This window comes from Ranitomeya imitator, chromosome 1 (genome assembly GCF_032444005.1).
Source record: "Ranitomeya imitator isolate aRanImi1 chromosome 1, aRanImi1.pri, whole genome shotgun sequence".
NCBI lineage: Eukaryota > Metazoa > Chordata > Amphibia > Anura > Dendrobatidae > Ranitomeya > Ranitomeya imitator.
Window position 1 is genome coordinate 314,456,660 of NC_091282.1, and position 24,228 is coordinate 314,480,887.

The 24,228-nt window shown below is 46.5% G+C and overlaps 1 protein-coding gene across 1 annotated transcript in view; it reads left to right on the forward strand.

Moving 5' to 3' along the window:
* Positions 1 to 20,747, forward strand: part of DGCR6 (DiGeorge syndrome critical region gene 6) — a 59,114-nt gene extending 38,367 nt beyond the window's left edge. The window contains exon 5 of the mRNA XM_069758549.1: positions 20,235 to 20,747. Within this exon, the coding sequence (XP_069614650.1) occupies positions 20,235 to 20,312 (78 nt within the window). The 3' untranslated portion in view covers positions 20,313 to 20,747. The remainder of the gene's footprint in view (positions 1 to 20,234) is intronic.
* The last annotated feature ends 3,481 nt before the right edge of the window (positions 20,748 to 24,228 follow it).

A 24,228-nucleotide genomic window follows, 5' to 3' on the forward strand; every position in this document is an offset into this window, starting at 1 on the left:
AGCGGATATCCTTTTTGAGGATGATCCTGCACACTTCCAGAAGGATGGTAGTTCTCCCTCTAGACTAGGGAATATTTAGAGAGTTAGGGAGCACCACAACTGGGCGACTACCATAATTATAATGAACATATAAAGGGGTGCAGCTCAATGCATAGCAAAAACATCATGGAAAAACAACAAGAGAAAGAAAGCTATGCAAATAGGGCGCACGCCCAAAAAAATACAAACTGAATAGCAAAAAATACAAAAATAATTTATTAAAGAAAGAAACAAATGCACAAAAATAAAAACTTCCCCTGACGAAGCTGCGTCCCTCGAGACTAGGTCGTGGCCCTTGTTACGATGCAAAAATAGGAAAACAGGAGATGAGGAATCTGGGCCCCTGAACTGCCCCTCAGGCTAGGGGAAGCCCTGTCTTTCCTTAACCTGGGGGTACCCTTGATGGTGGGGAGGCCCAAGTCACCGACCTGTAACTGTCTCCTGTTAAACCCTGAACTAAACTCCCAACCCCCACCCCAGGAGGTGAACAGAGAAAACAGCACCACAAAGCAAATAAACAATATTGAGGGGAACACGATACCAAAAGGTGAATGCACAAACTACAAAGGGACAAAGAAACAATAACACCACACTTAGCTTTCTCTGCTGCAATGCACTGCACAGCAGAGTAAGGCACCAGGAATGAGTCTTTAGCTGAAGAACAACAGCACTCAGCAAGCTCCTTTTCCAGCAAGGTTGGTATCCAAAGGACCTGTATAACCAACAGTCAGCTGAAGCACCAGGTGACCTTATAAAGGATGGTGGGAGTGGTCACAAACATCAGCTGACCCAGCAGCAATGCAATGCAGTGCAATAACACCAGCGGCCACCGGGGGGAGTAAACTGCATTAACCCCCAATGACCAGAAAGGAAAAAAGTTTATATCTGAGGGAAACCAGATCTGCCACAGATCCAAACATGGATCTTGACAGCCCTTCAACAGGGAGCTCGCGCAAGGAGAGTTCTGAGGACTTGATTACTCACCCCCTCATTTCATTCGATTTGCTAGGAGAGTTCTGAGGAAAAATGGTGATGACAATGGAAGCGGTTTCCTTCGCTCCGCTCGTTTTCAGCAAGGCAAACAGACTTTCAGACGATAGTCTCTGAGCTCCTTCTTCATCAATATACCAATACCTATATATACCTATACCAATGCAAGGCTTCTTCTCCCTATCATTGTTCTGGAGATCCGAACGGTATTCCTACAGCAGGTCCACTGCCTTCTGGCGGGTCACCCTATCCGAATTCAATTGGACAATGCCACGGCGGTGCCATACATCAATCATCTAGCAGGTACCCACGGTCAGGCGCCATGACCGAGGTACCTCATATTCTCTGGTGGGCTGAGATCTATCATTCGGTGATCTCTGCAGTATATATCCCAGAAGTAGAACTCTGAACGGCAAACAAATTCAGCCATCAGGGTTCCGCCTCAAGTCAGTGGGAACTTCACCCTGAAGTCTTCCACCAGATCTGCCTTCACTGGAGCTCTCCAGTTGTAGGTCGCATGATGTCCAGACTGAAGGCCAATGAACTCGAGTTCGTGGTTCGGCCTCGAGATCCAAGAGCCATCGCACTCCATGCTCTGTTTCTGCCGTGGTACCAGTTTCCATAACTCCCCTTCCACTACTTCCGAATGCCTTTCGGAAGCAGAAATGGGCCCCAGTGATCCTCAGAGATCTGCACTGACCACGTCCGTTTTTTTTGTTTGCGGAGCTAGTATCTTCCCGCCTTGTCGCAGCAAAATTGCAAGTAGGGACTTTCTCACAGGGAGTTTTCACACGTAGTTCTTCCCTATCGCATACCGTTGGATCATTGGGACCTTATTAGTCCTAGGAGCCTTACAGTAGGCTCCTTTACATCCGGGCAGACTTTACTATCAGGAAAAGTCGCCCCCTTTTTCCTCTGCGATATCCTCACTCTGACGAGTCTTCGGAGCTAACTGCTCTGCTCTTTCAGACTTTTTCCCTTATTACCTTCGAGGCAAGGTTGTCCTCAGGCCATCCCCATGCCTTGTTACCAAGGTGGTACTGTATTATCACTGTTATGAGGGCATAGTTCTTCTCTCATCTCTTTTGGCACCAGTCCACAAAATGGAATAAGATCCCCCATATTCTGGACGAAGTGAGTGCTCTGAGTAGGTACGTCTCGAGGACGGCGTCCTTCCGAAGGTTGGACCCTTTATTTTGGCTTCCTGACGGTAGAGGAAGGCTTCCTGACATTTTCAGGAAGGGTTTAGCCGTTTCATCGGCCATGATAACATGGTGAATTCGTTTCACCATCCAAGAGTCCTTCCGTGCTAGATGTCAGCCTATCTCCCGGTCTATCAAGGGTTCTAGGCACCAGGCGTCGGCAGGGCACGCCTGCAAGCTTGCGGATTCGTCCAGTCCGCATGCATTCTTGAAGCACTATAATTCCCACACATCCACAGATGTGAGTCTGGGCAGGCGGACTCTGCAGGCCGCGGTGGCGCACTTGTAAGTAGCGGTTACAGAGGGCCTGATCTATTGTTGTCCCCACCCAGGGACTGCTTTGGGACGTCCCACGGTCTGTGTCCCCCAATGACGCGAAGGAGAAATGGGGATTTTTGTGTACTCACTGTACAATCCTTTTCTCCGAGCCAATCATTGGGGGACACAGCTCCCACCCTGTTATTAGCTTATGATTGTATTTTATAATCTGACATGCTATACTCTCATATATAATATGACATGCTATACGCTCATATGTTGTTATTGATCTCCTACTGCTTTTGCACCGAACTGGTTAGCTGAGGGCCAGCAGGAGGGTGTATACTGCAGGGGAGGAGCTAACTTTCTTTGTATCACTTAGTGTCAGCCTCCTAGTGGCAGCAGCATACACCCCACGGTCTGTGTCCCCCAATGATTGGCTCGGAGAAAAGGATTTTACGGTGAGTACACAAAAATCTCTATTTTTGGTGACGCCCTGGAAGGGTAGAGTGCTTGAGGTGAAGAGGTCATGAATGACTTGGACAGTTCCCAAGCTCTCCAGAGGGAGCAGGGGTCAAGGGAGAAAGGGTTTTTATGTTGCAGAGATGGTGGTAGTTTCTAGTAGGTGGTAAGTGATAGGAGCATTATATAATGAGGTTATCCGAGGCCCGGACTGGGAGATATATCACCAGCTGTGAGGAGAAGCAAAGAAAGAACAAACAAGTTGGAGAATGATGCTGCCCATCTTCTTTTGTGTTTTAGGCTACTTTCACACTAGCGTTTTTTTTGCAATCTGTCGTTTAGGGCAAAAAACTGATCCTGCAAATGTGCTCACAGAATGCGTTTTTTGCCCATAAACTTTTAATAGCGACGGATCGCCACAGGTCGCGTCCGTCGTGCAACGGATCCGTCGTGTTTTGGCGGACCGTCGTCACAAAAAAACATTCATTGTAACATTTTTTTTGTCCATCACGTCCGCCATTTTCGACCGTGCATGCGCGGCCGAAACTCCGTCCCCTCCTCCCCGGACTGCAGAATGGGCAGCGGATGCGTCGAAAAGCTGCATCCACTGTCCACGTCGTGCAAAAAAATTCACAACGTCCGTCGGTACGTCGGCCCGACGCATTGCGACGGACCCGTACCGACGGAAGTCTGAAAGAGGCCTTCGTAGAATGTATATGAGGTTTAGGAGCAAATGAGATGTCTACAGATGAGATTAGGTGGTAAGGGTAAGAGGGAAGGTAAGATAATTATTTGTTTGGAGAGTGCTGGGGTTTGGAGATAGCAAAGCAGAGTAAAGGTACCGTCACACTTAGCGACGCTGCAGCGATACCGACAACGATCCGGATCGCTGCAGCGTCGCTGGAGAGCTGTCACACAGACCGCTCTCCAGCGACCAACGATCCCGAGGTCCCCGGTAACCAGGGTAAACATCGGGTAACTAAGCGCAGGGCCGCGCTTAGTAACCCGATGTTTACCCTGGTTACCAGCGTAAAAAAACAAACAGTACATACTTACATTCAGCTGTCTGTCCCTTGCCGTCTGCTTCCTGCACTGACTGCTGGCCGTAAAGTGAAAGCACAGCACAGCCACAGCGGTGAGTCACCGCTGTGTGACTCACCGCTGTGCTGTGCTTTCACTTTCACTTTACGGCCAGCAGTCAGTGCAGGAAGCAGACGGCAAGGGACAGACAGCTGAATGTAAGTATGTAGTGTTTGTTTTTTTACGATGGTAACCAGGGTAAACATCGGGTTACTAAGCGCGGCCCTGCGCTTAGTTACCCGATGTTTACCCTGGTTACCAGTGAAGACATCGCTGAATCGGTGTCATACGCCGATCCAGCGATGTCTGCGGGGAGTCCAGCGACCAAATAAAGTTCTGGACTTTCTTCCCCGACCAGCGACAGCACAGCAGGGGCCTGATCGCTGCTGCCTGTCACACTGGACGATATCGCTAGCGAGGACGCTGCAACGTCACGGATCGCTAGCGATATCGTCTAGTGTGACGGTACCTTAAGGAGAGAGCAAATGCTACTAGATCATATAGACAGTAAGGTTGAGCAACAGGGTCCCAAAAAGGAAATGGGGAGTGTGGCACTTGTTTATTTCCTGAGCATTGTCACCACCTGCATTCACAGACCTACTACTGACTGATCTGATATTTTCTTAAAGGGACTCTGTCACCTGAATTTGGCGGGACTGGTTTTGGGTCATATGGGCGGAGTTTTTGGGTGTTTGATTCACCCTTTCCTTACCCGCTGGCTGCATGCTGGCTGCAATATTGGATTGAAGTTCATTCTCTGCCCTCCATAGTACACGCCTGTGCAAGGCAATCTTGCCTTGTGCAGGCGTGTACTATGGAGGACAGAGAATGAACTTCAATCCAATATTGCAGCCAGCATGCAGCCAGCGGGTAAGGAAAGGGTGAATCAAACACCCGAAAACTCCGCCCATATGACCCAAAACCAGTCCCGCCAAATTCAGGTGACAGGTTCCCTTTAAGAAACTTTTTAAACACCTTAAAGGGGTTTTCCACCTAGAGGCTGACCCAGTAAGCAGTGCAGCTTACCAAATTTTAAAACTAAAAGTGCTTACTTGTGGTCACTTGCCGACTAGATTTTCATCCGCCTCTCTCTAATGTTCTAATCAGAAAAGCACATGAGAAACTAGTTGGTATGTGACTGCTAGTATGCAAATATCATACTGGCGGTCTTGTGATGAACACCAAACTGACTAGCATAGCCGAATTCTAACTGTGTATATTACAAAGTATTATAATTCGGAAAGCAGTGCAGATGCTGGCGTGGAAAGTAGATTATTGTGAAGGTAGGCAGTAACTAATATAAACCACAAATTTGATTTCACAGATATAATCATGAATCTTCCCTGCACATCTGAATCAGTTTTATGAACTGTGGATGATAGTGGGGATATTTACAAATTTATTTATAACACTTTCTGCCATTAAAGAAAAAGAAAAGGCACGTTATATGTATGTTTTCGTTTGCATAAAAAGTGGGCAAACCTTTGTAGAATAGGTGGGTCCATGCAGGGTGCTACACATTTACTATGGCTTTTGCCAGATACTGTTATGTCAATTATACTTGAATCTTTTGCTGGTGTAGATTTGAGGGTTTGTTCTGTTTGTTCTGTTTGTTCTGTTTGTTCTGTTTGTTCTGTTTGTTCTGTTTGTTCTGTTTGTTCTGTTTGTTCTGTTTGTTCTGTTTGTTCTGTTTGTTCTGTTTGTTCTGTTTGTTCTGTTTGTTCTGTTTGTTCTGTTTGTTCTGTTTGTTCTGTTTGTTCTGTTTGTTCTGTTTGTTCTGTTTGTTCTGTTTGTTCTGTTTGTTCTGTTTGTTCTGTTTGTTCTGTTTGTTCTGTTTGTTCTGTTTGTTCTGTTTGTTCTGTTTGTTCTGTTTGTTCTGTTTGTTTTTTTTGCACAAACACAGAGGGCAATGCTCCAGACTTATTAGTAATACATCTGGTCAATTTTACGCCAGCGAGCTTTCTGTTGGGACCAGTGTATAAGACCCGCCTAAACTATTGCCGCCAAGAACTTGGGGGCACATAAAGTGCAACATGACACTAGCTAATTTTGTTTGACAGATTTTGTCAAGTGAGTGGGACTGAGCACTAATACCAGGCAAAATAAAATTATGGTCACACTGATACATACTGCAATTGAAAATATGTAAAGGGATATTCCAGTTTTAAAATGTTTGGAATATTCAATGAGATCCAACATCTGGTATTTCTACCTTCCTTTTGCAGTGATGCAAACATAGCTCTGTGCTTTAGAAAAGGGCTGGGTCCCATTTCTCTGTCCAGTGGGTGGATGTGGGCACCTATGTGCAGAGCAAATTATGAAAGAGCTGTGGTATAATGAGGTTTAGTGAGTGTTGTAGCTATTGGCATTAGGAAGCTGTGGGAATGGTAATGGTAAAAGGCTTCCATCTTTTCTAATGATGGAAGAAACCCAGTTATGCGTTCTGGCTCTTTTAAGAGGCCTACTCTTTGGTCTTTTTTGTGTTCTTTACAGGACAGTTTTTAGGAACCCATGTGATAACAATAGACATGTTGCCATACTTTCTCCACCTTACAAGCAAATTCTGATAAGCGTGCAGTAATGGGAACGCCATGGCAGGGGCGTTTGTGCATCTGATCGCTGTCTGGGTTTAAATAATTGATATGTATGAAAGGAAAGAGGCTCTTGAGATGTTCAGCTTGAGATGATGATTCTACACTTTACACTGGCATCACTTCACTTCTTAGTATGTGTGATATATTTTCAGGAACCGTTACAAAGCTGATAATTATTCACTTTCACATACACATTAGTCCTCTCACTCGCATCTTTTGTCTTTTTCACATTGAGTCTGTAGCTCCTTGTCAGGACTAATAAATGAATAGGACAGGTGCACCTCTCGTGACAGGGATCTGCTAATGCCACGTCATTGGCACCAGTCACTTAATGCAGAGTGAGCGCACTGAGAAATACTTTTTTTCTCTAGTCACCTTCCACGACAGCGGTATCGGAGGATGTCTCCCCGCCCTAATGGGGGACAGGAACACAAAGAGGTTAAATACCCTCCCCTTCCTGCCACCTCCAGTGTTTTTCCTGAAGAGATCCTGTGGTGCTGCCATGGCCGGCGACCGGAGCACACAGTTCAGCTTACCATTAGCCAGGCAGCTGGGGTCGGGGGCGATGCTCTCCTCCTGATATAGCTGCTCCCGTCTCCATGCCGCCCCTGGACTCGGGACCCCTATTCCCACCCTTCCTGCGCCCCCTCGAGGGGTAACGCAGGGCGGTGACATGCGGCCGGGGTCCCCTCGCGGCTCCCCGGCTTCCTCCTCTCCTCATGGCGCTGGATTCCGGAGTACGCGTGCACCCGAAGTGACGAGTTAGTACTTCCGGTTTGTTCCCTGTGCGTTCCACGCTGGAACGCATGCGTGCCCAACATCTCCGGTGTTACTCCGGAGCCGGCGGCCACATGGGGCGTTCTCACCTGGGATCCCCCCCCCCTCCTTTTTTCCTGCATGTGACCTGGGAGAGGAGGAGCACGTGGTGTCAGACGCCGCACCTCGGTTATTTAACCCTGGTCAGGGTTCACCACCAGGTAAGACCCACTGTCTTTCTGGACTGTGGACTGACCATGGACGGTGACCGAACCCCCCTCTCTGCGTCTGCGGAGCCCGGCGTCCTCCCTCCCACTGTGAGTAGCGGATGAAGGTCCTCTTTACTTCTGGGTGGCATTTAGACTTAGTTTTCCTTCTCACTCTTTCTAGGGAGACAAGGCCTCTGCCCCCAAGAAGGACAAATCTTCCAGAAAAACGGAAGACCGCAAGTGTGGTGTATGTGCAACAAAGCTTCCTGTTTCATACAAGAAGAAGCTTTGTCAATCCTGCACGGACGAGGTGTTACGCACCGAACAACCGTCCCTCCTTGAAAGCATCAAATCACTTATTAAAAAAGAAGTGCAGTCATCAGTATCTGCCCTTTCCCAGACCCTGTTACCACAGCCGCCTCCTCCAAAAAAGAGGAAAATATCTGTGGTAGAGTCTGACTTGGACTCGGGTGAAATACAATCTTCTGATTCGGAAGATGTTTGGGAGAATGAGGGCTCCACTTCTTACCCCAGGAAAGATAATAAGAAATATTATTTTCTCCTTCGCCTCATTGGGGGACACAGACCGTGGGTGTATGCTGCTGCCAATAGGAGGCTGACACTAAGTGATACAAAAAAAGTTAGCTCCTCCCCTGCAGTATACACCCTCCTGCTGGCTCTCAGCTAACCAGTTCTTGCTTAGTGTCTGTAGGAGGCACATGTGTCTGTTTCAGACCCCAACGTTTTTATTTTATTGTTTACTTTTCTGTAAATTTTTATTTTTTAATTAACGGAGTGAAGGGGGCGACGGTTCCTTTCAAGGTTCCGATCTCCCCCGAACCATCAACAGGCGAGCACGGCGAGTATACCTCCCCGTACCCTCTCCTGCGACGTGGGAAGCCATGCCTGAGCTCTCTTCAGGGGCGACGGTTCCTTTCATGGTCCCGATCTCCCCACACCAGCAGCAGGCGACCACATGGAGTGTCGCCTCCATGTATCCTCTCCTGGAGCCAGGCCTAATGCCGGACAACTGGCCCTGTCCACCCGGACTGAACTCCGTGGCTGTACAGAGGCCCCTCTCTATGGCGTCCGAGCAGCTCCCACTGTCCCACCACTGTGAAAGCGGATGGCACAAGGAGGCGGACGGTTCCTCTCCACCTCCCTTACAAATGGATGATGGATTGAGGCTTATCCCTGCACCGTCCACGCTGCACAGAACAGCGCTGAAACCCACATCCGCGGCGGCTCCATGCCGGGACACGCATCAATGGTGAGTGGATCCATCTTCAGTGGGATATTCACATGCTGACAGGCAGCCTCAGCAACTTCCCTGTGGCCCACCTCTCTGAGGTAACGCTCTGGATGGCTGCAAAAATTTAGCCCCCGGCTTCGGCCGATTTGTAGGCCGCATCCTGGAAGTCTTGCCTGGAACGACCTACTGGTGACTTCGCCGGCTACAGAAATTTAGGACCCGGCTTAGGCCTATTCAACATCGTGTCTGTGGCTCCGCCCCCCAAATTGGCGCTTCTCGCTCTCTGCGAGATTTTATCAACTCTGCAGCTCCCGGTGGCCATCTTGGTCCACACGGCCAGCTCACACTGGGGTGACAGTATTTTTGCATTAAAGGGGCACATCGACTCTACATCAGTAACCGGGTAAGGAAGTACCTGGTCTTAAAGGCACATGACCAGTATTTCCTGGTCTTAAAAGCACATGACCAGGATTCCCTGTTCTTAAAGGCATATGGCCAGGATTCCCAGTCTTAAAGGCGCATGACCAGTATTCTCTGGTCTTAAAGATGCATGACCAGTATTCTCTGGTCTTAAAGGTGCATGACCAGTATTCCCTGGTCTTAAAGGCACATGACCAGTATTCTCTGGTCTTAAAGGTGCATGACCAGTATTCTCTGGTCTTAAAGGTGCATGACCAGTATTCTCTGGTCTTAAAGGTGCATGACCAGTATTCTCTGGTCTTAAAGGCGCATGGCCAGTATTCTCTGGTCTTTAAAGGCGCATGGCCAGTATTCTCTGATCTTAAATCTTAAAGGCGCATGACCAGAATTCTCTGTTCTTAAAGGCGCATGACCAGTATTCCCTGGTCTTAAAGGCGTATGACCAGTATTTCCTGGTCTTAAAGGTGCATGACCAGTATTCCCTAGTCTTAAAGGCGCTTGATCAGTCCGAGGAGCCCTCCGCCGCTGACCCCAGCTTTATCCTCTAGTTCCCCTCAGTGGAATTCTTCACTGACCAATCCATGGTTCTCTGACCAAGAGATTGAATCCCTCTGTGTACCCTCTGTGTTTGGAGTGCTCGCAGGACCAATATACATGGTCCCTATCCTACATGGGAGCCGTCGGCTAGCAGGGGCCGCAAGTATTCTAGAAACGTGCAGGCATCTAGAAACATACAGGCATCTAGAAAACGAAAGTTTTTCGTTTTCTGCTCCCTCACCAATGATTGATTGACAACAAGGCTCTGAATATGGATTGGATATTGCCTGAGCTTGCCAGAGCTTCAAAGACTAAACTCCCTCGAGAGCATTTGCCATTCAATTCAGATAAGCGATTCACTGGACAGAAGCCTCTACGTGGGCTGCCATGCCTGGCCTGTTTTTTAAGGGCGACGGGTCCTTTAAAGGGCACCGATCTCCCCACACCATCAACAGACGAGCACACGGAGTGTCGTCTCCATGTTTCCTCTTCTGCATCCAGGCCTAACGCCAGACAACCTGTCCTGTCCACCTGGAGACCTGAACTCTGTGGACATATGGAGGCACCCTTTTTGGCGTACGAGCTCCCCCCTCTGCATCACCACTATTTAGTGGATGATGCAAGAGGGCGGACAATTCCTCTCCACTTCCCTGTTAAGAGGTTGATGGATCGAGGGTTCCTAATTTTTATCTCTGCACCGTGAAAAGAGGAGATGGCAAGAGACTATGACCTGCTGGATGCAGCCGCACATTCTGCCATGGGGCAGTTTAACCGGGTAGAATCTCCTGTGGTATACCTACCAGTATCCCTACCTGATGGGTCATCAATTAAAAATACCACGGACTGTCAGATAGAAAATCTGGTTCGTTGCGGCTTCGGGTCCAGCGCTCTATCCTCCCTAGCTGCCGCATGGATTGCTAGAGCAATGGTCTCCTGGCTGGAGACCTTAACTACCTTGATTCACACCAGCAACAACTGGCCAATCAAATCTTTTGAGCGGGAGACTGACAAAGGATTGTATGAGGATTGTCCAGCACAGTCTAGATCTAAGGGATCTTGGTTCCAAACAGGGGAACGAAAAGTAAGATCGACCCTGGACCTCAAACTTCTAACAACCTTTGACATGGTCCTCCTTCTTTGGATGGAGTCCCTCCGCTCAGCCATTACTTGAACAGAAAAAGGTGCAGTTTCCGGCATCCATCAACATTCGGGTTGCTTGCCCTCTGCAAAAATTCCTTCGCCTTTCCATTCATCAACAGCATTTTCACGTCACAACCTTGTCCTTCGGCCTTGCTTCCGCACCCAGTGTTCGCTCGGGTCATGGCGGATGTCATGTTTCTCTTGCACTCTAGAGGCGTGCTCGTCCTGCCCTGTTTGGTCTGTCTAGCCACCCTTCCTGGACTACGCTGAGTCGTCTATATCTCTTGCGATACCTTCTCTCCTGGGCTGTCAGCTACACTTAGACAAGTTCTCCTCATTTCCAGCCCAGCAGATCTCCTTTTTGAGGATGATCTTGCACACTTCTAGAAGGATGGTAATTCTTCCTCGAGACAAGGTCATGGCCCTTCAACAGGGAGCTCGCGCAAGGAGAGTTCTGAGGACTTGATTACTCACCCCCTCATTTCATTCGATTTGCTAAGAGAGTTCTGAGCAAAAATGGTGACGACAATGGAAACGGTTTCCTTCGCTCCGCTCGTTTTCAGCAAGTCAAACAGACTTTCAGACAATAGTCTGAGCTCCTTCTTCATCCAGGGCCTTTCTACCGGTTCAATAGTTATTAGTAACTTCCAATGCCAGTCTTCTTCTCCCCATCATTGTTCTGGAGATCCGAACGGTAGTCTTACAGCAGGTCCACTGCCTTCTGGCGGGTCTCCCTATCCGAATTCAATTGGATAATGCCACGGCGGTGCCTTACGTCAGTCATCTAGCAGGTACCCATGGTCAGGCGCCATGACGAGGTACCTCACTTTCTCTGATGGGCCGAAGTCTATTATTCGGTGATCTCGGCAGTATATATCCCAGAAGTAGAACTCTGAACGGCAAACAAATTCAGCCGTCAGGGTTCCGCCTCAAGTCAGTGGGAACTTCACCCCGAAGTCTTCCATCAGATCTGTCCTTACTGGAGCTCTCCAGTTGTAGGTGGGATGACATCCAGACTGAAGGCCAATGTACTCGAGTTCGTGGTTCGGCCTCGAGATCCAAGAGCCATCGCTCTCCATGCTCTGGTTCTACCGTGGTACCAGTTTCCATAACTCTCCTTCCGAAAGCCTTTCGGAAGCAGAAAGGGGCCCCAGTGATCCTCAGAGATCCGCACTGACCACGTCCGTTTTTTTGTTTGCAGAGCTAGTATCTTCTCGCCTTATCGCAGCACAACCGCAAGTAGGGACTTTCTCACAGGGAGTTTTCACACGTAGTTCTTCCCTATCGCATACCGTTAGATCATTGGGACTTTATTATTCCTAGGAGCCTTACTTTACTATCAGGGAAAGTCATCCCGTTCTCCTCTGCGATATTCTCACTCTGACGAGTCTTCGGAGCTAGCTTCTCTGCTCTTTCAGACTTTTTTCCCTTATTTCCTTCGAGGCAAGGTTGTCCTCAGGCCATCTCCATCCCTTGTTACCAAGGTGGTACTGTATTACCACTGTTATGAGGGCATAGTTCTTCCCTCATCTCTTTTGGCTCCAGTCCACAAAATGGAATAAGATCCCCCATATTCTGGACGAAGTGAGTGCTCTGAGTAGGTACGTCTTGAGGACGGCGTCCTTCTGAAGGCTTGACGTTTTATTTGGGCTTCCTGATGGTAGAGGAAGGCTTCCTGACATTTTCAGGAAGGGTTTAGCCGTTTCATCGGCCATGATAACATGGTGAATTCTTTTCACCATCCAGGAGTCCTTCCGTGCTAGATGTCAGCCTATCTCCCGGTCTATCAAGGGTTCTAGGCACCAGGCGTCAGCAAGGCATGCCTGCAAGCTTGCGGATTCGTCCAGTCCGCATGCATTCTTGAAGCACTATAATTCCCACACATCCACAGATGTGAGTCTGGGCAGGCGGACTCTGGAGGCTGCGGTGGCGCACTTGTAAGTAGCGGTTACACAGGGCCTGATCTGTTGTTGTCCCCACCCAGGGACTGCTTTGGGACGTCCCACGGTCTGTGTCCCCCGGTCTGTGTCCCCCAATGAGGCGAAGGAGAAATAGGGATTTTTGTGTACTCACCGTAAAATCCTTTTCTCCGAGCCATTCATTGGGGGACACAGCTCCCACCCTGTTATTAGCTTATGATTGTATTTTATAATCTGACATGCTATACTCTCATATATAATATGACATGCTATACGCTCATATATTGTTATTGATCTCCTACTGCTTTTGCACCGAACTGGTTAGCTGAGAGCCAGCAGGAGGGTGTATACTGCAGGGGAGGAGCTAACTTTTTTTGTATCACTTAGTGTCAGCCTCCTATTGGCAGCAGCATACACCCACGGTCTGTGTCCCCCAATGAATGGCTCGGAGAAAAGGATTTTACGGTGAGTACACAAAAATCCCTATTTTCCTCTGAGGACATACGAGAATTAGTTGGTATGGTCAGGGGGACAATGGGTGTTGAGGAAGAGGAGGTCAAGGAATCCGTGCAGGATGAGAAGTTTGGCGGCTTAAAACCCAAAAAACTAAAAGGGTTCCTGATCCATGAAAATGTGCAGAACCTCATTCTACATGAATGGGAGTCCCCTGAAAAAGGGCTTAGTGTCCCATCGGATTTAAAAAAAAAAAAAAAAAAAACGCTTCCCTCTAGATGGGGACACCTCTCTGTGGGACACGCAAAAGGTTGATGTCCAGAGTGACAGAAAAGACAGCACTGTTATTTGAAGACTCATCACAGAATCGGGGATCCCATGGATCGAAAAATGGAGAGTACTTAGACCATCTTGGGACACATCCACGAACCTCATTAAGACAAACATAGCATCTACATGTGTAGCTAGATCTCTGTTTCGTTGGCTCCTTACTCTAGAGGATCACCTTACCCAGGGAACATCAAGAGAAGTGATTCTAGATTCCCTTCCCCTGCTCCAAAAAGCTACGGGGGTTTCTTGCTGACGCCTTGGCGGAATCTGTCAGAGTGGCATCCAAAGCCGCGGTGATTTCTAACTTGGCCAGAGAAGCTCTATGGCTGAAGTCCTGGAGTGGCGACATTACATCCAAAGCAAAACTTTGTACCATTCCGTTTCAGGGTAGATACCTGTTTTGTCAGGCCCTGGATGATATTTTAGATAAAGCTACACACAAAAAGAAGGCGCTCCCCGAGCAGAGGATTCCCAAAAAGTTTTTTTCGTCCCTCGAGATCCGACTTCTCAAAGCGATTTCAAAGGCAAGGGCAAAACAGGCCGCTGGATCTACCCTAAAGGGGGAAAGGGAAGGAATATCCTTGTTCCCCAAACCCAGCAGACCCCAGATAAACCGTGACTATTCCCTCGGGGGGGGGGGGGGGGGTCGCCTCTCGTACTTTATCAGCCAGTGGTGTTCCATCTCTTCAAACCCGTGGGTACTCCGTACCATTCAAGATGGTCTAAGTTTGGCGTTCGAGAGTCCTCCCCCTTGTCACCTAAGGGTTACCCCTTTACAAAGTCTCCATCCGCAGGATGCATTCTGCTCGGGCTTTCAGAATTTACTCCAGACGGGAGTAATTTCTCCAATTCCTTAGCAGGAAATAGGCAGAGGTCACTATTCTCGCCTATTTCTAATCAGGAAACCTTCGGGGAAGCACAGGATAATTATCAATCTGAAACCCTTAAATCAGGTGATTACATACAGAAGATTAAAAATGGAATCAATAAGATCTGCTATTCCCCTGATAGGTCAGAACTGGGTGATGGCTACAGTGGATTTAAGGGACGCATATTATCACGTCCCCATCCTTCAGAAATTCAGGAAATTCCTAAGATTCGCAATTTCCCAGGGCCGGATGATCACACCTTATCAATTCAATGCCCTCCCGTTCGGATTCTCATCAGCACCTCGGGTGTTCACAAAGATCATGGCGGAGGCAGTGATTTTCATACGGCTTCAGGGGATTTGCATTCTACCATATCTAGACGACCTGCTCATTGTCGCTCCATCAACCTCCCGTTTAAACACGGATGTGGTGAGGACCCTAGAAATCCTAGAATCCGTGGGATGGATACCAAGCCAGGAAAAATCAGATCTGATTCCGTCCACAAGGAAGAAATTCCTAGGAGTTCTTCTGAATTTAGAGTTAAGGAAATCCTTTCTACCCAAAGAGCGACAACAGGATCTGGTGCAAAGGATAAAGAAGTACAAAACCGTGAGGACTCTTACTCTGAGACATTCCATGTCCATTTTGGGGTCCCTAACCTCTTGTATCCAGATGGTACCATGGGCCCAGGCCCATACCAGAATCCTTCAGACCCACGTATTGTCTTTTTGGGACAGGCAACAGAGCTCCCTGTCAAAGAAAGTTCTTCCCAATCGCATCAGAACATCGCTGACATGGTGGCTCTGTCTCCGAAATCTTCAACAGGGGGTCATTTGGGACCAGACCAGATCCCACTGAAGATTCTCACTTCAGATGCCAGGCGAAGGGGATGGGAGCTGTAGTAGAGAATTCTCACTTCCAGGGCGTATGGTCTCCGAGCATCAGAGCCTGCTCATCACACTTCAGGGAACTGAAGGCAGTGGAGGAGGCCTTAAAGACCGCATCGACTCTTCTCCAGGGTCACCATGTCAAAATATACTCCGACAATGTGACCACGGTAGCTTACCTCCGTCATCAAAGGGGTACGATGTTCGAAAATTAAAAAAATCTGGATGCGAAAATTTTTTTCCTTTGGGCAGAACGGCACCTCTTCTCTATCACGGCAGTCCATCTAAGGGGGTCTGCCAACACCCAGGCAGACTTTCTCAGCAGGAAACATATACATCCGGGAGAATGGTGCCTGGATCAGGAAGTCTTCCTCTATCTAGTTTCCCAATGGGGGATCCCGGACGTAGACTTATTCGCCAACAGCCGGAATGCCAAACTAAAAGCATATTTTCCCTAAACATGACAGACAAAGCACTGGGCATGGACGCTTTCTCATACCCCTGGGAGTTCGACCTTGCTTATTGTTTCCCACCTATCCCGATTCTGTCAAAAACTCTCCAGAAAATCTGATCCGAACGGGTCACTACAATTCTGATTGCCCCTATGTGGCCGGGAAGGGGTTGGTACAGTACACTGTTGGAGATGGCCCACGAGGGTCCAATACAATTACCCCAGAAGAGCTACCTTCATCAAGGTCCTTTATTACGCCCTAACCTACACAGATTGAACCTCGCAGCATGGCTACTGAAGCCGAAATTCTGAGAGCGAGAGGTCTTTCTTTGGAAGTAATTCAGACTCTTCAGAAAAGTAGGAAGCCAGTACCCAACGCCATTTATGGCAAAGTCTGGAAAAAAATTTCTTCATGGTGCCCTCCGAATACTCCAGACACTTTCCATCCGAATGTGGTCCAGATCCTAAACTTCCTCCAGAAAGGTCTAGAGTTAGGACTTAGCCGAGTACATTAAAAGTTCAGGTCTCTGCACTTTAGTTGTTTTTTTATCAGGATTTGGATAAAACTCTTCATGACTTCAGCCAGTAGACTCTGTCCCACTGTGCGTAATCGTGTTCCCACCCTGGGACTTGAATTTGGTACTAAATAGTCTGACACAATCTCCATTTGAACCGTTATCAGAATCTTCCTTAAAAGTTCTCACCCTCAAAACTGTCTTTCTAGTCGCCATTACCTCCGCTAGATGGGTAGGAGAGATACAATCTTTCTATGCAAGAATCTTATTTCAGGGTAACAACTGACAGTATAATCCTTCGTCTAGACCCATCATTTTTACCTAAGCTAACGTCAGACTTTCATAGAGGTCAGAACATAGTGCTGCCCTCATTCTGCCCAGATCCTTCCAACAGGAAGGAAGAGTCCTACCACACTTAGGACGTCCGAAGGACGATTCTTTTCTACCTCCAACAGACTGAGAGCTTGAGGATTGATTGAAATTTAATTATCCAATACTCAGGAAGGAACAAGGGCAAAAAGGTGGCAAAGAACACAGAATTGCCAATTGGATTAAGCAAGCCATAGCTCTTGCATATTCATCTCAGAACTTATTCCCTCCTTTATCACTAAAGGCCCACTCTACATGGTCAGTGTCGACATCATAGGCAGAGAGAGAAGACGCATCTACGGAGCAGATCTGCAGAGCCGCAACCTGGTCGTCGATACACACGTTCACCAGGCACTACAGATTAGACTTTAACAGGGATTTAACGAGTTCTGCAGGCTGTCGTCCCTCCGTAAGAAATTATTTGTTGGTACTACTACTGTACCGCTGTTGTGGAAGGTGACTAGAGAAAATAGAATTAGTCATACCGGTAATTCGGTTTCTAGGAACCTTCCATGACCGCACTAATTTCTCTCCCTATTAACAATATTTATTGAGGGGTTCCTGCACCAAGTTGGTAATTATACATGCTACTGTGTCCAGAAAAAACACTGGAGGTGGCAAGAAGGGAATTTAACCTCTGTGTTCCTGTCCCCCATTAGGACGGGGAGACATCCTCCGGTACCGCTGTCATGGAAGGTTCCTAGAAACCGAATTACCGGCAAGACTAATTCTATTTTATGTACACATGTGGTCAAAATTGTTGGTACCCCTCGTTAAATGACAGAAAAACCCACAATGGTCACAGAAATACTGTAACTTTCATCTGACAAAAGTAATAAATAAAAAATCTATGAAAATGAAGAAATGAAAGTCAGACATTGCTTTTCAACCATGCTTCCACAGAAATTAAAAAAAAATTAAAACTCATGAAATAGGCCTGGACAGAAATGATGGTACCCTTAATTTAATATTTTGTTGCACAACCTTTTGAGGCAATCGCTGTAATCAAACGATTCCAGTAACTGTCAATAAGACTTCTGCACCTCTCAATAGGTATTTTGGCCCACTCCTCAAGAGCAAACTGCTCCAGTTGTCTTGTGTTTGATGGTTGCCTTTTCCAGACGGCATGTTTCAGCTCTTTCCAAAGCTGCTCAATAGGATTTAGGTCAGGGCTCATAGAATGCCATTTCAGAATAGTCCAATGCTTTCCTCTTAGCCATTCTTGGGTGTTTTTAGCTGTGTGTTTTGGGTCATTATCCTGTTGCAAGACCCATGACCTGAGACCAAGCTTTCTGACACCCAGAACATAACAGAGCCACCTCCATGTTTCACAGTAGGGACAATGTTCTTTTCTTGATAGCTTCATTTTTCCATCTGTTAACATAGAGCTGATGTGCCTTGCCAAAAAGTTCCATTTTCGTCTCATCTGTCCATAGGACATTCTCACAGAAGCTTTTTGGCTCATTAACATGTAGTTTGGCAAATTCCAGTCTAGACTTTTTATGATATATATATATATTTTTTTTTTTTTTTGCAACAATGGTGTCCTCCTTGGTCGTTTCCCATGAAGTCCACTTTGGCTCATACAATGACAGATGTTGTGATCTGACACTGATGTTGCTTGAGCTCGAAGTTCACCTTTTGTTACCAATCGTATTATCCGTCTCTTTGATTTGTCATCAATTTTCCTCCTGTGGCCACGTCCAGGGAGGTTCGCTACAGTCCCATGGATCTTACATTACTGAATAATAAGTGCAACTGTAGTCACATGAGCATCAAGCTGCTTGGAGATGGTCTTACAAATTTTACCTCTAACATGTTTGACTATAATTTTCTTTCTAATCTCCTGAGACAACTCTTTCCTTCTCTTCCTCTGGCCCATGTTGAGATTGATACCCACCATGTCACCAAACAGCACAGTGAGTATCTGTAGCCCTATATACAGCCCCAATCATTGATTCCAAGATTGTAGACACCTGTGATGCTAATTAGTGGACACACCTTGATTTAACATGTCCCTTTTGTCACATTGTTTTCAGGGGTACCATAATTTCTGTCCAGACCTATTTCATGAGTTTAATTTTTTTTTTTTATAATTCTGTGGAAACATGGTTGAAAAGCAATGTCTGACTTTCATTTGCTCATTTACATATATTTTTTATTTATTACTTTTGTCAGATACAAGTTATTTCTGTGACCATTGTGGGTTTTTCTGTCATTAAACAAGGGGTACCAACAATTTTGACCACGTGTTTAACTTTGCAATGCCTTCCCTTTTACAAATTTTAGCTATGTTTTTGCGCTATTTAAACCTACTAGGGTAACTTTTCTGCTTTTCCGCCTTGTGGTTTGTTTTTGTATCACAGACATTCAAGAGACCATTCTTTTTGGTTAAATGGTCCTTTTGAAAATCGGCTGATCACAGGGTATGCCATCCTCCAGTAATCTGTCGAATAATGTAGCAGCAAGTGTTTAATTTCCCCACGCTGCAACCTCAGGAGAAAAGGAGAATTGCATATTGCACATTGAAATTGGCGAGGTATAATGGAAGGATTTTCTTCTGAATTTCGCCCTCTGCCCTCATCATACGGTATATACGGTCCATAAACCATCAAAATCACCAGACATCAGGGAAACTCAACAAACTGGTTTCAAGTCATTTATCCACAATCTACTAGTAGACTGCCTGCCAGGATAAAAGGTGCCCTATGGGTAACGGTGCCTCTAAATACTAGGTAGCAGGGGCCTAACGGTTACCTCTTTTTACCTTCCTGATAAATGAGCCTGACATTGGGTCATATTCTGCTGGAGCAAAGAATTGGGTGCATTAAAATTACCTTAGATATTTTTTGAGTGGCACAATCTCTGGACCTATCTGACAGATCAAACAAAAGGCAGTCAGGTCATACACGTTATTTTGGACGACTGCAGTCAAAATGTTCCAACCTTGCATGTTACATGCTTGGCACATACAAGTCTACTGTGGGGATTAGTTCACGTAATATTGTGTATGTGGCTACTTTTCTTCTTTTTTGGGGGGACCATCTGGAGAGACACGTTTTATCATGCCTTTGATCGAATATATACCACCTACTTTAGTGATCCAATTCACAGTTAATCAGAGATCAATGAAATTCTTTAACGCCATGAAGTCTTATTTTCTGACTCTCGTACTAATGATTCTGATTTTCCTGCTGTCCAGGGTTATGCTGCTTATGTACATTTCATGAAAGTTACTCATTGTTGTCAGTTGTGTACTCTCTGTGACTTGTTCGTGCACGTAATGGCCGGCCTTCTGGCCATAATCCACTTATACTGGGCGGACATCAGAAGTTCATATGATCTCATGACCGGGGTACGGAGCTGGACAAAGATTCGAACTGTGCATTACGATTAGTCGTTTACAGAAAGACGTATTAGAGAATTAATAAGAAAGCTGATGAAATTATGATATTAAAATGCACTTTACAAACGTGAATAAATTGCTCTTGTTTCCTTCTAGGAGATAACGATACAGATGAATTTACTGGAACTAATTCGCAAATTACAGCAGAAGGAGTCTTCAACAAGCAAAACATAGTCCTAATTTCCTGCACGAATTAGACCATGTCTGAAAATCCCACCTTACAAAACCGAAGGAAAACACGTTCACAACACTCGATTACTTCTGTGCTGTTTTTCTCTGCCCAAGGTCTCCCATTTTTCCTTGTTTCTGTTGGCTGTAATCAGAAACTTGTATTACATGATGTATTTTTTTTATTATTGTTGCTGTGAAGCTGATCCTTTGTTCTAGTTTTATACTTTTTTTTTTGTCACATGTCTTGTCAAAGATCACTCTTCAGTGTCCTATGAATTCTATGAATTTGTAACACTGTAAATATTGTATTCCTAATGACTTTTTTTGTCCTGGTAACATATCTAGAACACTTTAGACTAGATGTAAAACATTAATAGTTTTTCTTCTATTGAAATTTCTGCAGAAGAGTCAAATAAATAATTCATATTATTTCTCTTATGTGGCCGGGTATCCTTTTTGACATGTTTTACAAGGGAAAAGTACTGTGTGGCGTATAAATTGCAGATACATGTATAGTCGTTTCTGTAACAGATTATGTATACAGGTCTACACACAGGGAAACTGAGAAAACTATCAGTAAGAGCCGCAATATAGGGGTCTCCCCCATAAACCAACTATAAGGGCTCATTCTCATAACTGTATTTTCAGTCCGAGCGCTGTCTTTGAAATAATAGACATCACTCGGACCAATATTATTTAATAGGGCAGTGCAGATGAAACCTTTTTTTCACTGAACATGTGAAAAATATCGCAGTTTGCTGTAATAAACGGAATGTATAAGGACTGTACACTTAGGACAAGTGAGAAACATCCTCCCACTATTCTGTTTGAAACGCTGACCCCCCTTCTGCAAGAGGGCCCAGTATCATAACACATCTCGCATTCTCTTATGTCCTTTCATGGTGATTCTCGTACATGTCACCAGTAATGGGTACATTTCACTTATGCAATAGATTCGTCATATAGATGTGATGGGACTCCCGTTCTATGGTCCCAACTCTTTATTCAGGTGAATACATACATCCTTCTGCTCAAATTAAGATGTGAGTATTGCTGGATATGATGGCAAAAACTACCATCACTGTCAATACGGCTTGTACCCGTGACCCGGCATGTCCCGTGCGTGCAGTTCTTGTCGGAGTGACCAGTAAGGGTATGCTCACAGGAGTTATTTTTCTGTTAGCTAACCTTTTGTGTATTAATGTATTGGCGAAATGTGGAATTTGCCAAATTTTATTCACACACTGCAGAAAAAGAACTAATGTGAAGCCACTTGGAAATCGATATGTGGTGCAGTTTATAAATCCAACGCATTTCCATGTGTTGCAGATTTTTCCAGTTGAATTGAATGGAGAAGTAAAACCCAGCAAACACCCCATCAATTGTAGATTTTGGTGCCAATTACCAGTAAATCTGAAGCCGAATCTGCAACTTTGGGAAAAGAAAACAATATACTCCCTTGCTTGGAGCTTCTATTGTTCCTTTGTATGCCCCTCTGCCTTTGTCTTTGCAACCTTGCCTTCAGTGATGACAACCACTAGGAACAAGCAAGCATTTCCAGGGAAGGGAAGTACTGGGTGGTTTTTTCATACTGCCTTAGTTATAGCAGCAAATCCACAAATAAATCTGCACCAAAATACCTCTGATTTCCTGCTTGCAGATGGCTCTGCAGTTCTGAGGAATTGAGCAAATTTTCCTCAGTAATTTTGACGCCCTTACCCGTAGTGTGACTCTAAAACTGTGAGTCCATTTTGTGTCTCTGGAAAAAAAAAAAAAAAAACTGCTAATGGCAACAGATGGTCATACAGAATAATTTAAGTAATAATAATAAAAAAAAAATCTATTAACCCCTTCACAGTACAGCCCATTTTCGTTTCCGTTTTCTCCTCTTCCCAGAGCCATAATTTTTTTTTTCTGTCCACATAGCCATATGACGGCTTCTTTTTTGCTGGACGAGTTTTACTTATGAATGACACCATTTATTGTACTACATAGTGTACTCGAAAATGGTGAACACAATCTAAGTGCAGTGAAATTGTGAAAAAAAAACCACAATTCTGACATTGTTCTTTGGGAATTATTTTTAGGCCGGGGTCAGACGATTGGATGCGATGTGCTAATGACCTTCGGCTCCTGCTCTGCTGCGAGCAGGAGCCAAGTTTCATGCGGCTGTGCTCCGAGCCTCTTGCACAGCTATGGAAGAGGAGGAGAAATTATTTTCTCCATATCCTCCATTGCTGGGGTCAGCGTATGTCGCACATCACTCGGATGATATCCGAGTGATGTGCGCTGTCTCACCAGCACCCTTAGGCTTATATGGGTGCAAGTGAGCTGATACTCGGATAGCACTCATTCGTATTCTACGGTATTGTGACTCTGGCCTTGTGGTGTACATTTTGTGGTAAAGATTCTCTTTTACCCTTCGCCACGACAGCACCCCACATGAGAGAGAGGGATCCGCCCATAGGAACAGGAAACCTACAGAATAAAAGGAGGCGGTCCCCTCTCCTCCTCAGTTTAGGTTTCCTGTTCCTACAGGGACCCGGCTTACCTACAGATGAAGAGGATCCCTGGGCCATGCACCCGCCTGCGCCGGTGTCTGTGGGAACGGCAGGGGCTGCGGTTCCAGAAGCAGCGGCGGGGGAGCCCCTGCTTGCAGCCTCCCCCCTCGTCTGGCCAAAACATCCACGGTCCGGGCCAGTCACCGTAGGTCCGACCGGCACTGTGAGGACGCGCGCGCTGCAGCGGCCGGCTTAATACCTCCGGCCGCTGCATGGTGAGTGAGAGCGGCGCGTCTAACCCGGAAGTCGCTGGAGCACTTCCGGGTTGGTCCGGGGAGGCAAAAGAATGGGCGGCAGATTCAAAAATGCAGCGCTAGCGTCGGGCCGGTGTGTGTGACATGGCTTCACCGGCCGACGAAGCGCACCTGCCCGCAGTGCAACAGCGCTCTCCGAACAAGGAGAGAAGCGCAAGGAGCAGCACAAAGAGTGGTGGCCGACCTCCAGAGAAAGGTTTTACCACCAAACGAAATCCGCCTCCAGAACCGGTACCTGTCAGCTTCACTGGGTGAGTTTTTGAAAGAGTCTCTTCCTATATGCTGATATATGTTCCTCCTGTATCCTTCCTCTAGACCAGGGGTCCCCAACTCCAGTCCTCAAGGCCCACCAACAGGTCATGTTTTCAGGATTTCCTTTGCATTGCACAGGTGCTGCAATTATTACCTGGGCAAGACTAAGGAAATCCTGAAAACATGACCTGTTGGTGGGCCTTGAGGACTGGAGTTGGGGACCCCTGCTCTAGACTAAGAAAAGGACGCACAAATCTAAACACAAGGAATGTGCTTTATGTACGCAGCCCCTCCCGGATGATTATGCTAAAAAACTGTTCGGAGTGTATCATGCAAACTATACGGCAGGAAAATATTATGACTCCCTCAGATGTCAGAGCCATTATCCGGGAAGAAATGCAGGGTTTGGCGCAGACAAGTAGCGCCAGTACCAGTCAGCTTAGCAGGTCCCGATCTCCAGTTAGTTCGGAGTCAGAGGACGTATGTATATCCTCAGGCGAAGTGGGATCTCAGTCGAGCTCATCTGAGACTGAAGGGGGACTTTGTCTTCCCAGCAGTAGTGTGGACAACTTAATAAAATCTGTCAGGAGCACGATGGGGTGCCCAGATGAAAAGGAAAAGAAATCTGCTCAGGACATAATGTTCGCGGGCCTAGGACAGAGGAAACGTAGGTCCTTCCCCGTCATACAAACCATTAAGGAAATCGTTAAAAAGGAGTGGGATAAGCAAAATATAGGTTTTCTACCATCGTCCTCTAAAAGACGCTATCCCTTCAGCGATGAGGAGCTAAACACCTGGTCAAAAGTGCCGAAGGTGGATGCTGCTGTAGCCTCCACAACCAAGCAGTCGGTC